The following is a 15,703-nucleotide window of genomic DNA, read 5'->3' as shown; positions in this document are numbered from 1 at the left end:
CCCACTTTGTATGTGCTACCATCGCTGCTTGTATTAAGCCATATTGTAATAGGTTTCCACGTCTGTATCTCCTCCAAGACTGTGAGCAGCACAAGAGCAGCTGCTGCTTATTTGTCTTTGCTGCCCTGGCACCTAACACAATGCCCGGCACAAAGCAGGTGCTCAACAGATGTCTATTGAACAGAATGGAGTGGATTTGTCCTTAGGGACTCGAGGGAGCCACCTGCATTCTGCTTTAGACATCAACACACTCATTCCCAAAACCTAAACGTAGAACCTCCCACCCTCAGACCCCTGCCCCATGTTCTCATTCCTGACCTGGGATGCCAGCAACAGAAATCCACTCATATTTACCTGGACTTTATCAGAGAGAGGAGACTTGTGGAACCCCAGGGAGAGCTGAGCCATCAGACCTCAGGAAGGGCAGGGATGGGGATGCCCTGGACCTTCAGCAACGAGAGTCCATAGGCCTTTACTAACCCTTGTGCTCTGCCATGTATCTCTCTGACTCAGCTCCACTCCCTCCACAGGGTAGCTGTGGACCATTGGGGTCCTTGGGACCATTGGGTCCTTGGCCACTCGCTTACTATATGGCCCAATCCCAAAGCTCAGGGAGAGGATCCAGCCCTCAGATCCTCCTCCTGGGGCAGGTGTCCATGCTGTTCCCATTGGTTGTGGCTGGAGCGGGGATGGGGAAACAAAGCCATGTGGTCTGATCAGAGCTACTCCTTTCAATTGCTCCGTGTAGATCCAATTAAGCCAGGAAACGTGGTCGAGCCCCATGATAAAGGCCCATGGGGAGCGGCTGGCTAATTTGCTCTCACTAGAGCCTCCTGGCTTTTCTTCCCTCCCACTCCCCTGCACCACTAGCCCCTACCTGTTCCCCAGTCCAGCATGTGACCCTGGTGAGGGTTGCCGCTGCCCTTTACAGGCTGCCTGGTATGTGCTGCAAGTGAGTGGCCTCGGGGGAGGCTGTACAGCCTGCAGGCGGTACACCGGCTGGTTAGAGCTGGCTCTGCAGGTGCTGGGTTGGGGGTCAGGAGGGTTGGGGAGAGGCGGGCTGAGAGTGGGGAGCAGGGCCCCTTCCCCGAAACAGATGGTTGAGAAGGAGGAATCAGAATAGGAGGCAAGGTGGGTAAGTCAGGGGCAGCAAGCAGGGGCTTGGGCAGTGAGCCTGTAGGCGATCAGGTTTGCATCTCCCAGAAGAGCTCTGTCAAAGGTCCCTTGTCACCTGGTGTTGGCCGAGTCCCATAGCCCCTCAGGTCTCCTTCCTGGATTTTCCCACGGACTCTGACACTGTGCACTGGTTCCTTTCTAACAGTCTTTCTTGGGCCCCCAGTGCACTCTTCCCCCACCACCCTATCTCTCACCCAACATCCCTGAATGAAATCTTGTTCTCTTTCACCAGTTCCACTATTTTCTTACCAGGCTTCTGATCTCCGTCTTCTCTCCGAAAAAGGCAGGTAGGATAAGTGGTTAGGCTCTGCTGTTTGCTGGGGTGTGACCTCTGTCGACTGACTTCACTCTGCCAAAGTTTCCATTCTCTGGACTGTAAAGTGGGGGCTGTTAGGAGCCCCTGCCTCATGAAGGTTGTTATATAATAAATGCATTCATGCATGTAGAAGTCTTCCTGTGGGGTGAGCGTGCCTAGACTCAGTGAATGTCAGCTGCTGTTACGTTCCCTCTCATGGTCTCCCTAAGAGCCCTTCCCTCCTCCCATTTCAACTGTCTCCTCTAGACAGATGACCTCTAAATCTGAATGTTCACCCCGAGCTCTGGATCTTCACCTGCTTGTTGAGAGGCAGTGTGGGGCAGAGCAGAGAGCATGGGCTCCGGAGGGGCCGATGAGGGCTCAGTCCTGCTCAGCGCTCACAGCTGTGGGCTTCACAGCCCTCACAGTGACTCCATCTGAACACCTGCTCAGCCACCCATCCATAAGAGGGATGATGACACTTGCTCCTCTGGAAGCTTGGCCACGTCTGTTTCCTCTGCGGCACCAACGTGCTCTATAATTATAACTCCCTCCATCCTCTCCCCCAACCAAAGGCAAAGTGAAGTCCTTGAGAGCAGGAGCTTTTCTTCTTGTTCTCTGCTCTGCACACATCTAGCACAAGCTCAATATTGTTATTCATTCACTTTCTCTCCCCTGTATTCCTCTGACTTCTCAAAATCAGCACGTTCCACACCAACCAACCAACCATTTCCTCCGTAGACCCGGTCCATTAATTTTTTTTTTTTTTTTTTTTGTGGTACGCGGGCCTCTCATTGTTGTGGCCTCTGCCGTTGCGGAGCACAGGCTCCGGACGCGCAGGCTCAGCGGCCATGGCTCACGGGCCCAGCAACTCCGCGGCATGTGGGAACTTCCCGGACCGGGGCACGAACCCCTGCCCCCTGCATCGGCAGGGGGACTCTCAACCACTGCGCCACCAGGGAAGCCCCCGGGTCCATTAATTTAACAAACTATTATTAAGTGCCAATAATAAGCCAAGCACAGGGCTAAGGGTTTGCATAGACATAGGATGGTGAGACCTTGTCTCATTTACAGAAGTGTTCACTGTCTCCTGAGGAGATGGATGATGACACTGGAGCACAGTATTTGCTATCACAGGAATACAGACACTCCACAGGCAGCCCCGAGCACAGAGAAGGCACAACCTTTCTGACTGTAGGAGCTGGAGAAGCCTTCTCAGAGGAGGTGACAACTGCTCCGGGTGTTGCTGCAAGAGTAGGGATTTTCAGGCAGAGAAGTTTTCCAGAGAAGAGTGTTAGAGGCACAAACGAACACGGTGCATACACGGTGCATGTTTAGCTGGAATGGGAGACTTGAAGGGAGAAAATGAGACTGGAAGGCTGAGAACATTTCCCCGCATTGTAAAATGGAAAATTTTACACATACACAGAAATAGGGGAAATGGTATAAAATCCACCTCCATGTGCTTATCATCCAGCTTCAGCAATTATCACTTCAATGGCCAATCCTGTTTTATTTATATCCCTACTCACTACACTCCCATCCCATTATTTTAATGCAAATCTCAGACATTGAGTCATTTCATTCATAAATGCTTCAGTATTTTGAAAAGGATATCTTTTTTCTTCTTCTTACAAATGAGTCATAGTATAGTCTAACACTGCAACTTGTTTGATTTTTTTTTAAATTATTTTATTTATTTTTGGCTGCGTTGGGTCTTCACTGCTGCGCACGGGCTTTCTCTAGTTGCAGTGATTGGGGGCTACTCTTCTTTGCGGTGTGCGGGCCACTCATTGTGGTGGCTTCTCTTGTTGCGGAGCACTGGGCTCTAGGTGTGTGGGCTTCAGTAGTTGTGGCAGGTGGGCTCAGTAGTTGTGGCTCGCGGGCTCTAGAGTGCAGGCTCAATAGTTGTGGCGCATGGGCTTAGTTGCTCCGCGGCATGTGGGATCTTCCGGGACCAGGGCTCGAACCTGTGTCCCCTGCATTGGCAGGCGGATTCTCAACCACTGTGCCACCAGGGAAGCCCCCAACTTGTTTGATTTTTATCCTAGCCATCTATCTGGCTACTGTACTGTATCAGGATACATAACGTTGTCTCCCTCTTTCAGGAAGCTACTTAGTGTTCCATTTGTGAATATACAATAATTAACCTCGATAGTCCCCAAATGATGGGCATTTAGGCTGTTCCCAATATCCTCATATCAAAACAAAGTTGAGAGAATACCCTTGAACATACATCTTTGTCTACCTACAGGCATATCTATGGGTTAAATTTCCGGACGTGGAATTGCTAGGACTTTGTGCACTTTGACTTCTGACAGGTGCTCTTTATTTGGCCCAGGAGGGCCTTCGAATGATACAACAAGGACGGTTTCTGTTTTCCAGGCTTGTGACATTTTGGAATCCTCTCTGTCATTCTCCATTTAATCAGCCATGTCCTACGAACTCAACTCCTCCGAGTCTGTCCACCTTCCTCTCCACTGCTGTGGTCCTGGCTCAGGCCTGATCGCTTTCTCACCAAGATAGTTGCTGCTACAAACTCAGAATGTAGTCTAATCATCTGCCAGGGCAACACATCCTAAAACGGGAACTACATCATTCTCTTGCTTAAACGCCTCTATTGGTGTCTCCCCACGTACAATATTAAAAAAAAAATCCAACTCCTTAGCTGCCTTTCCATGCTTTCCAGTTTGTTCCCACCTTCTCACTCATTTCTCACACACCTTTAGGCTTCAAGGAAACTGGATGTTAGTGCCCTACTGGGGCCCCCAGCTCACCTTCTCCCTCCTGTCTCTGTTGTGGAAATCTTGCTCATCCTTTATGGTAAACTCAAACCCCACCTCTTCCATGAATCCACTCAGTGCAAGACCACTAGTTTTGAACCCAGGGTGACTTGGATTCTAATCGTGACTCTCTTGGGGAATGTCACTTAATCTTTCTGAGACTTGGATTTTTCATCTGTTAAATAAAGACAAAAATACCAACCTTGCAGAATTGTTGTGAGGATTAAGGATAATGGGCATATAGTAGGCGTTCAATAAAAGGAAATTCTCCGTATTTCCGTGGTCGCTTTGACTATCCCACCGCACTGGATTGGAGCCTCTGGTTCTACGCGGGCTGCATTTGCTTTGTGTTACACCTGGTGGTCGACAAGGCCGTCTTGACCACTAGACTGCAAGCTCGCTGTGGGCAGGGCTGGTGATTCACCCCAGACCACCTACCGCCTGGCAGAGAGCCTGCAAATAAGTGGAGAACGGGACAGATATAAACGTAAGAAAAAGATATACAGGCGGAAGGAGGGCAGACGCAAGCGCAGAGGGGCTGCAAGACAGCTTTCTGCTGGACTCTGGAGCCAACTGCACGCGGAATCCGGGCCGGGGGTGGGGCCAGGATATGGGGGCGGGGCCTGGAGCGGACCCCCGCCCCTGTCCGTCCACTAACGCGCTCCGCTGTAGCAATGCGCTAGCAGCGAGGTTCCTGGCGCTGCTTCCAGGCTCCTCCGCGGCGGGGCGGGTCCGGGTACTGCTGGCGCCGAGATGCGCCCCGTGCTCGGCCTCCTCCTGGTCTTTGCCGGCTGCACCTTCGCCCTGTACTTGCTGTCGACGCGACTGCCCCGCGGGTCGACACTGGGCACAGATAAGGAGGCTGGAGACAGGTGCGTGGCGGCGGTGACGGGGGCCGGGGTTCGGGTCAGAGGAAGGGAGCCAGGTCCGAGGATGGGGTCTAGGAATCGGATTTTCGGGTTCCTGGATCGGAGGCATCGGGGGCTGGGATTTGGGGTTCAGTTCTGGGACTGGAGATTGGGCCGCGTCTACACGGTCTTGGGCAGACCGGGTGGACGAGAGCGGGGCCTGGCCCTGTCTGGGACCTGCGTGCTGCCGGCTGCGCGGGAGTGCTCTCTGGTGCCTTTGGGGTGGTGATTTGCGGAGGGAAACGCGGCGCCCTACCTTGGGTGGATCCTGCTGGAGCACCTCTGTTCCCGCCATTGGATCGCCTCTTCAGCGGTGTTCCCGTCGCCTTCCCAGGCCCAGCCCTGATCCCCGTTTGCATCCGACCTTCGCCTCTATGTGGACCCGCAGCCTCTTCTTTTTTTTAACATCTTTATTGGGGTATAATTGCTTTACAATGGTGTGTTAGTTTCTGCTTTATAACAAAATGAATCAGTTATACATATACATATGTTCCCATATCTCTTCCCTCATGCGTCTCCCTCCCTCCCACCCTCCCTACCCCTCCAGGTGGTCACAAAGCACCGAACTGATCTCCCTGTGCTATGCGGCCCGCAGCCCCTTCTTAACGACTGCTCTCAGCCTCACTCCATCGTCCTCCCCACTTCACTTCACTACACTTCTGTCTAGGTCTGCCCTTGGGGCTTTAAGGCATCCGGTCTTCAGGAGAAACGTTGATAGACAACTTTAAATTATTCACTAATTAATTATCTGCTGTCTTTTCTTGGCTGTCTCTGCTCTTTTCCTTTTACTCCCTGACAGGTTGAGGCAGGAGGCAGTACAAATACCTACGTGATAAACCAGCATACTGTTTATAAAGTTAATGGAAGTGTGTCAAGGATGTTACTGATGTTTGAATATTAGGACAGCTGTTTTCAGTGACTGTATTCTTTTACTCTAGCTGGGAAGACTCTGCTGTGGGTGTCAGACATACTAAGAGAAATATTCTGATGAGAAACAGGAGGGTTTGCTTATAATTGATCATTGATGGATTCAAGAGTTGTTCAGCTGGCAGAGGCAAGGTAGCCTTTACACTGTAACCCTTGTACAGGGTTCAGAGTGCACTGAGGATCATATAGAGAGGCAGGGTGAAAAGCAGGCTCTTTGAAAGGGTTGGTTCCAAGCCTGACATATTATCAAGAAGATTATGTTTATGGTATGGACAAATATACTTTCCCAGGGAACCTTTAATTGGCTCTTTTGTGACTGATAAAGCAGTCGTTTTACCTAGTAACTTTGGAGCACTGTGAAGTTTGAATTGTCCTTGGCCTAAAGCTTAGGGGGAGGGGGTACTCCTAGAAAGAAAGGCAGTTTAGGACGTTTAGTACTTGCCTAGAAATTAATCCATTTGCCTCTTAAGAATAGTTCATAAAACCTGAGAGCTAAGAGGGAACTTAGTGATTATCCACCTTCAACCCCTCATTTTTCCGATAAGGAAACTGAGGCTCAGGGACTAGCCTGAGATCACACAACTGGACAGTAGCAGAGTTGAGATGCTATGCCAGGTCCCTTGCTTCCAAACCAAGGCTCTTCTTGCCTCTGCTGTGTTATATCAGGTCATCCATTATTCTGGCCTCCCATTAAGTGTGTGTTCCCAGCAGACCAGATGATGGTCACATTTATAAACCTACTTTGGAAAGAAGACACAACAAGTGACTTTATTAGGTATTAGGCTGATCTGGACTCTTGTTTCCATCTGCTTTTCCAAATCTCAGGTCACTGTGGTTCCCCTCGGACCTGGCCGAGCTGCGGGAACTCTCCGAGGTCCTTCAAGAGTACCGGAAGGAGCATCAGGCCTACGTGTTCCTGCTTTTCTGCAGTGCCTACCTCTACAAACAGGGCTTTGCCATCCCTGGCTCCAGCTTCCTGGTCAGTATCCTGTCCTCCTCCTGTGCCTGCCTCCCGGGAAGCCACCTTCTGTCTTTGTAGAGGGGCCCTTAGGCTGCAGATCCTACGGTCCAGAGGACAGACTACTGTGGCTACCATTTGTTGATGGCTTTCCCTGTGTCAGGCACTGTCCTAGTTGCTTTACCTGCACGACCTTATTTAATTCTCCTAAGAGCCAACAATGGGCAATTTTATCCACATTTTACAGATAAGGAAATGAATGGTGAGAAGTTAAGTAACCGTCCCAGGAGGGGGTTGGGCTGAGGTCTGAACCCACATCCGCCCAGCTCCAGAGCCTGCCTTTCCTCTCAGGTATGCTGCTTTTGTTTCTAAGGATTGGATAGGTGTGGAGCACTGTCCTTGAGACCTCTCCCCCTCCGCATGTTGGTGTTTCTTTTTTTTTTAAATTTTTTAAAATTTTTTGTGGTACGCGGGCCTCTCACTGTTGCGGCCTCTCCCATTGCGGAGCACAGGCTCCGGACGCGCAGGCTCAGCGGCCATGGCTCATGGGCCCAGCCGCTCCGCGGCATGTGGGATCTTCCCGGACCGGGGCACGAACCCGTGTCCCCTGCATCGGCAGGCGGACTCTGAACCACCGCGCCATCAGGGAAGTCCCTGGTGATTCTTTTAAAATCTTTTTTCTCCACTAGTCTGTGAGTTCCTTGAGGTCAGGACCTGTTCCTTATTCTCAGCCTATGTGCTTCTTTGCCTGGCCCAGGGAAGTGCCTTTATAAATGTTTGACGAACAGATGCAGGTTGTTCATGGTGATGTTAGGCTGTAGAGGATTGGGAAGTCTCCCTGTGTGGAGAGGACGAGTCATTCTGGTTGTCCGGGCGGCCTCCTGGCTCTCGGGAGCCACAGTGTTAGACCTGGGCTTGTGCTGGGGCTCTTGGGTGCTTCTCATCAGTTGCCATCTCAGATGATACAGAAGAATCTGTGCTGTCCTCCCAGCAGCATTTTAAGCTGGTTGGTATAAATGTATATGTCTGTTATGGCTTTGGGTCTGAAGCCCAGCTGTGTAACCCTGAGCAAGTCATTTAACTTCTCTAATGCTGTTTCCTCATCTGTAGAACCGGCATTCTCCTATGTAACCCCCTAGGATTGTTACATGGGAGGATTAAATGACACAGTGGGTGCAGAGGGGCTGGCACGGTGATGGTGTGCTGCCTGGCACTTGTTGCACTTGTTGAATGATTGGGTGACTGAGCAGGAAGACTTGAAAGCTTCCTTCTGCCCTGCTTCTCCCTCCGGCCCCAACATTCAGCTCAGGCTGGATCCACCTAAGCAGTTTGTTAGAAACTGGAAGAAAAGCAAACACATTCTGCCAAGAGAGATGGGGGTGTGTATGGTGCTTGAGGCCAGGGACTGACTCCTGGGGCTTCCCCTGTACCTCTTTCTCTCTTGAGCTGATCCCTCTTCAGGGCGAAGAGCCAGCTGCTACCTGGAGGTGAATCCTGTCTCTGCCTCGTGTGACTCTGGGCACGATACTTAATCTTGCACCTATAGAAGGGGTGAGGATGGTATACTAAACAGGGTCATAGAGGGGATTAAATCAGACCTGTAGTCAAGCACATAGTAGGTGCTGAGGAGATCCCCACCTTCTCACTTCCAGGTTCCCCTTTTACTTTCTCTCTTGGATCCCATGTTTGGCAGGATGATGTCTACCAGCCAAACTGCACTTAGGAAGTATTAGTTCACTTTTCCATTTTTGTCAATCTAAGGCTTTTTTGAGTGTCAGCTAGAACTCTGGTCAACATGGAACCCCCAGTGTTAGCATTATAGAGAAGTAATTCCTACAGGAAGGAAAGACATGAGACATTTTCTAAAGCTTAGGAGGTCTTCCTGAGGGAAAATTCATGGTTTGTGTTTATTTAAAGTAGCAGAAATAACTTGTGAGCTTCATTGCTGCCTCTTCCTAGGGCACCAGGGCTGGCGGGGCCTTGCACAGCCCAAGTGGCAGGCTGGGGGCTGTATACACAGATTTCCCCATTTAATTGTCTCGCCCGCTGAGGTTTTAATCTTCTTCCCAGTTTCAAAGGTGAGGAGACCGAGGCCGGGGGCTGTAGTTCCCAGCTCCTTCATCACTTTTTTTCTTTTCTTTAAAAAATTTATTTATTTTTGGTTGTGTTGGGTCTTCATTGCTGCACCTGGGCTTTCTCTAGTTGCGGCGAGCGGGGGCTACTCTTTATTGCGGTGCGCGGGCTTCTCATTGTGGTGGCTTCTCTTGTTGCAGAGCACAGGCTCTAGGCGCGCAGGCTTCGGTAGTTGTGGCACGCGGGCTTCAGTAGTTGTGGCTCATGGGCTCTAGAGCGCCCATGTGGGATCTTCTGGACCAGGGCTTGAACCCGTGTCCCCTGCATTGGCAGGCGGATTCTTAACCACTGTGCCACCAGGGAAGCCCCTTCATCACTTTTCATTCATCTCTTTAGAGTGGGAGTTAGGTTTTCTCCAGGAAAATCACTGAAGGAGGAGGGAACCTAGGACTCTTGGGCTCCAGGACAAGATGGCTGGTAGCTGCCAGATGTTCTCATGGCAGAGGATTTGTTTTCTTTGCAGAATGTTTTAGCCGGTGCTTTGTTTGGGCCATGGCTGGGGCTTCTGCTGTGCTGTGTGCTGACCTCGGTGGGTGCCACATGCTGCTACCTGCTCTCCAGTGTTTTTGGCAAACAGCTGGTGGTCTCCTATTTTCCTGACAGAGTGGCCCTGCTGCAGAGGAAGGTAAGGCGAGGGGGTACATCTAAGTGCCGGGCCCCCAGAAAGTTACCACGTGGCCCTGAGGGGAGTAGGGGCAGAGATCTCCCACAGTGTTCCTCTATCCTGCCTCAGGATGTCCCAGGGGTCCTGTTGATGTCTCCAGGAGACGCAGATCTGAGCTCAAATCCCAGCTCCATCACTACCAACTCTGTGTCTTTGGGCAGGTTCCTGACTTTTCTGAGCCTGTGTCTTTGGGCAGGTTCCTGACTTTTCTGAGCCTCAGGTACCTCCACTTTAAAAATGAGGAAAAGAATCTCTGCTCTGGAATTTATAGAATATGTAAAATAGAGTATGTAGAACAGTGCCTGGCATTAACAGATTTTCAATACCCGGAAACTCTTTCTGCTTCTTAATGGCCTTGTCTTCTTTGGCTACAGGTGGAGGAGAACAGAAACAGCTTGTTTTTTTTCTTACTGTTTTTGAGACTTTTCCCCATGACGCCAAACTGGTTCTTGAACCTCTCGGCCCCAATTCTGAACATCCCCATCGTGCAGTTTTTCTTCTCTGTTCTTATCGGTAAGACGTGGTGTGTAAATTTGAGTCTCACAGTTGTCCTGGGCATGTGCCTGCCTCTGCGAGCACAGGCTCATGAAGAGCATCGAAAGGCCTTATCTAAAGTAATTGTTCCTGACTGCAGACCTACTCGGGCTTGAACATGAAAACCCATAAAAATACTTCTGGAAAAAATAGGGATTGTTCATTCTGTAACTGTATTTAATGCCTATTGTGTGCCAAGCACTGTGCCAGGCCCTGGGATTAGAAGAGTAATCTGTGTAACACACACATCTTGGCCCATAGTAAGGGCTCAGTAAAAGCAGAGTTGGAGTGAGGGGACGTGGGCAGAAGGCAAGTGGAGGCAGGGGAAGGGTCAGAGCAAGGGGCTTCCTGTTTGGCTTTGGCCCGTTTTGATTAAGATCTGCCTTAGGAAGAGCTGGTACTAGTGCGGTTCCTTCTTGCCTTTTGACAATTGTATGACCTTCAACAAGCTCCTTACCCTCATGGGCCACTTGGCCAAATGAGGGGCTAGGACTAGAGCAGTGTTTCTTTAAGTATGAGCTTTGAACCATCTGAATGGTAAAATTGTTAACAGCCTGTAAAATCACTGACTTACTTTCTCCACACTGGAAGCAAACCACCCTCTCTAAACCTAAGGCAAGGGTCTCCTCTCTTAACCCTTCTTTAGAACATGGAAGGGAAGGCTACTCAGGGCTCTGGGTCAGACATGACAAATCTGTGGTTGAGCAGCTGCTATTAATAGGGAATTCCTGAGAGAAGTTGAGATCTTAAATTGAAGCAGAATCTACCACGGCTAATTCTGTCAGACAGCCTTTTAGACAGCATGCCTCAGCACCTCTGTTAGCAGCCTGTAATCACCCAGGTGGCACGAGACTTGGAAGGACTCCAGAGACTGAGATTCTAGTTACCCTTCTGACAAGCTGTGTGACCTTCATGAGTCTATGATCTTGAGGCATCATCTACTAGAGGAGTGGATCAGATCATCAGGGAGTCCCAAACCAATCAGAATCTTGGGAGTGGGGGTCAGGAGAGGCTGTTAGAATGCAGGTTCCTGGGTTCTACCCCAGACCCAGGTAACCAGAATCCCTGGGGTGTTACCCGAGGATGTGGTGTTTTTTTTTTTTTTTTTTTGCGGTACGCGGGCCTCTCACTGCTGTGGCCTCTCCCATCGCGGAGCACAGGCCCCAGACACGCAGGCTCAGCGGCCATGGCTCACGGGCCCAGCCGCTCCGTGGCACGTGGGATCCTCCCGGACCGGGGCACGAACCCGCGTCTCCTGCATCGGCAGGCAGACTCTCAACCACTGCGCCACCAGGGAAGCCCTGAGGATGTGTTTTTAACAACTTCACCAGGGGTTTGTTATACAACCAGCCTCTCTAGCCACCAGTCAGACTTGTGGGATCCAGTGGATTTGATGACCTCTTACATACAGTACAGAACATGAGTAGTACTACTGCTTCTAAGAAACCTGTTTTTATCACAGGCATACTGTAAACCTCATAATGCTGGTGCTTCTCTTTACTTTGGCTGTTGGGCGCTCAGAACCAAATTTGGGGTCACCTCTAGCAAATGAGTGAACTTTATGCATTTTTGCTTAAGTACTAACTGTACTTTGTTTATTCTTCTCTCATTTTGTTTTATTCTCCATTCATTTTGTTTTTTCCTATTTAAAAAAATGTCTAATCTTACTGTAGTATATATATTTTGTGAACCATCTCAAGTCCTTTTGCTGAATGAGACAAATGTATGTGGGAAGTGAGGAAAGGAGGGGCAAGAGTGGAAAAGAAGGGAAAGATGTAATATGTTTAGAGGTCAGGAATTGGGCAAAAACAGTACAAAACTGGAGTCACTGTTGTGAATTCCTGGTGACATTTCTGAAGGACTATTGTTCTTCATTTTCCTGCTCCCCAGTAACAGGCTCTTTCCCTTTTCTTCTTCAAGGTTTGATTCCATATAATTTCATCTGTGTGCAGACGGGCTCCATCCTGTCAACCCTGACTTCTCTGGATGCTCTTTTCTCCTGGGAAACTGCCTTTAAGCTGTTGGCCATTGCCCTGGTGGCCTTAGTTCCTGGAACCCTCATTAAAAAATTTAGTCAGAAGGACCTACATTTGAATGAAACGAGCAACGCTCATCATCTAAATAGTAGAAAGTACACCTGATCTGGATCTTTTGGTTGCCTCATCCCTGGACTCTACTGTTTATTTATTTGTGTAATGGGCGTGGTCCTCTGAAGCCCCTCATTGTTTTTAAATTATTCTCAACAGTTGATTTAGACACTATTCTTCTGTGTGCACTGTCTTGTCATGAAGGACACTCTGTGCTCTAGAAGGTGAATTATATCAGGTTCTCAAGGCAGCCCTGATTTAGCAGGACACTCTGCAAAATGGATGGCCTCCTAGCAAATCCTGTTTGTATTTTACTGAATAACAAGGAACTCAGGCCAAGCCCTGGGCTGCTTCGGGAGAGGCTGCCGATTGCCCTTGTCCAGGGCGCCTCGTCTGCACAGTGATCAGCTGTTGTGACAGGTGTTATCCTTTTACGTCCCTCGTGGACATGATTAGTGTAGATAATGACATGTGAACCCACATCACTGACACCACTCTTCATCTTGTTAGTCTCCTGAAGAGTGATCCTTCTGCACTGTTTTGCTGATGACCTACCTCTTCCATAAATCAGAGGAAACAAGCTGACAAACTGCATGGGATTTCCATGTACAGCTCAAAACCACAGTGATTGCTGTGATGCTCTTTGTGTTCAGACGCACTGATGTTACCACATATGTCACATCTCCTCTTGTTTGCATGTCCTGACAATTCAGCTGATTGCAAACAGACTATTGAATATCAGTGGAGCAAACTCTGTATGTTATGAATACTCTGGAGAAGTTCTTACCCATCTGGATGGGCAGAACCCTTGACTCACTTGAACCAAATGACTGTGAGTACATTTTCTAGTCTGTCCTTTCTGTGTGGAAATCCCTCCTCTGTCTTGCTGGGACAATGGATTCAGTACACTCCAATATCACCCAGTATACCCTCTGAATGCTTTTTTTCATTTTGTCATTTCCTGAGAATAACTGAGGGAATAATTCTATTTTATCTTTTAATTCAGGTGAATTAAGGGGAGAATTTGGTTTTGGATTAATTTGTTGTGTTGTATTTTAATGATCTGTAGCTGTCATGGCTTCCTATGGCTGCAGGATTGAATTGGCACAGACCTGTTCATGCTTCCAAGGACAGAAGGGCCTTGGCACCTAAAATGACCAGCTCTGGGATCCTGTACCCTACAGGAGTAACTCATCATTTCTTAGCAGAACTGTTGTCCCTGGGCACCATCTGCTGGGTTTTTGATTTGGCTTGGCCAAGAATCTTGCCAAGGCTTTAATGTAGACCAGTTGTTCTACATGAATTCTTGGGAATTCATGACAGAGAATGAATTTCCAAGCAGTGTTTTTTGGACATGGTATAATCCAAAAAACACAACAAGGACTTCATTTTTAAGGATGTGTTGCTTTAAAAGAAGCTTGATAACAAGAGTGGGAGTGAGGAGGATGCCAACTGGACTTGGAGATCCGTGGCTCTTTGTGTTGTGAAGTAGGAGGAGGGAAGGGGAGACACAAGGAAGCTCTCTACACTATTGAAAGTATGGCCCTTTGCCCTTTATCCAGATCCTTGGATTGGTCTCTCTCCCATCTCCCCCGTGATTTTGCAACAATGTGCCTTATCAGTTGTGAGTTTACAGGCAAAGCAATTTCCCAAATAAATGGATATAAATATTCTGTGTGGTGTGTGTTTATACATGTTGCTAACTTTCAATTCCCATTGCCAGTGGGAATCAGGATTGGCTGAAAATCAGACAATCCAAAGTGGTGTCTTAGCTTTCTACTCTCAAGCTTCTTACCAGTTGTACACACTGGAAGCCAGATTTTCACTTTTGCCTTTTCCCTCGTATGCATACTTTATAATAGGGTACTAATACCACAGAAGTAGCTGTAAGATGGGCAGCAGGAAAGTCGTAGGGAAGAAGAAGAGTGCCTGTCTAGGATACGACAGAATAATCACCAAGAGACGATAACCAAAGAAAATCATGGTCATCTCTTCCTTCTGTGGATGTGTCTGACGAAAGAGCCCCAGAAACCAGCTTTTCCCATCACCTATTTTTCCTGGCTGCGGGAGACCCAGTCATGTAAAGTCTTCCTTTCCTGTAAGTTCTGACAAATACTGAGACTTGTGAAGGCAGCTCTCAGGACACAAACAGTACCTATAAGGAAAAGACAGGACAGAAAACAGTGAAGTACACTTTTTGTTTAATTCCATGCATTTGTTTGCTTTGATAGTCGCTCTTGTTCCCATTGCTATACAATTGTTCAATACAAAGAGGGAGCCGGCATCAGAACCCACACAGGGAGCAGGGGAACTAACAGTACTGGAGACCTCAGAGGACACAGATGAGGGAGATCATTCTGAGACTTGACTACAAAAAAAGTTAATTTGCTCCAAATTGAAAGGAACTCAAATTATTGCAATCAAGAATCAAAGTGGGTCGTCCCACTTCCAGACTCTGAGAAGTGGTCGCTCGAGGTAGTGAGCTACCCGGGCGATGCGGTCAATAAGGGACATCTTCCTATTAGCCTGCGCCTTCTGGTGGGGTTCCCTCTGGTCTGCAACCACGGGAGGACCCTGTGTGTCTGGTCACTGGGCAGCAGCCTGGGGCCAGGAGCCAGCGTGCCCCTGAGTGCTGTGAAGTGGCTCTAGCGAGTAGGCCTGGGATTTGGCCGGACGTTTTCTTACAGTGGCCTTACCGTCTGCTTGGGGGCTTGGCCCTGTGTGAAATCCTGCCAGCATGCTCCGGTTACGTGACAGTTAACAAAAGCCTTAACCTAACCCTTTTGGGGTTACCCTATTTCTCAGAACAGTGATTTCAGAGCTCCCCTCTTCTGCCACCTGTCCCTGAGAAGTGTTCCAGGTTCCACAGGGGTCCTCCATTTGGCAGTCTAGTTCCTTCCAGTTTGAATAGGTGCTTGCAGTATTGGCTGTAACATGCAAACAGGCAGACTAATGTGATTCTTATGTGCTAGTCTGTGAGGCTGCTAACATTGGCGATGTGAGTATATTAGGACATTTATTCTATGAAATCAGCAATGAAGAAAAATCTTGCTGCCTAGAAAGGCACTAAATTCATACTGACAGTACAAGTCAGAGTCTTGAAAAGAATGTCACGTTTTGGTACATCAGTCTCATAGAGTCTAAGGAAGAAGCAAGTAACTGGGACTTGTATTAACTTTCTGTTTATAGAAGGTGGTGGAGGAACATGCTCATTTAACAATGAAATGACGTAAATGAA

The 15,703-nt window shown here is 48.8% G+C and overlaps 1 protein-coding gene across 1 annotated transcript; it reads left to right on the top strand.

Annotated features, from left to right (window-relative positions):
- Positions 1-4,967: 4,967 nt before the first annotated feature.
- On the top strand, positions 4,968-14,138 carry TMEM41A (transmembrane protein 41A). The gene is made up of 5 exons (XM_079923153.1): positions 4,968-5,126; positions 6,915-7,068; positions 9,644-9,805; positions 10,219-10,357; positions 12,299-14,138. The coding sequence occupies exons 1-5, from the start codon at positions 5,008-5,010 to the stop codon at positions 12,517-12,519; spliced, it is 795 nt and encodes a 264-aa protein (XP_079779279.1). The 5' UTR covers positions 4,968-5,007; the 3' UTR covers positions 12,520-14,138.
- The last annotated feature ends 1,565 nt before the right edge of the window (positions 14,139-15,703 follow it).

Source organism: Stenella coeruleoalba, assembly GCF_951394435.1.
Source record: "Stenella coeruleoalba genome assembly, chromosome: 5".
Classification (NCBI taxonomy): Eukaryota; Metazoa; Chordata; class Mammalia; order Artiodactyla; family Delphinidae; genus Stenella; species Stenella coeruleoalba.
This window is presented reverse-complemented; position numbering and strand designations above follow the sequence as displayed.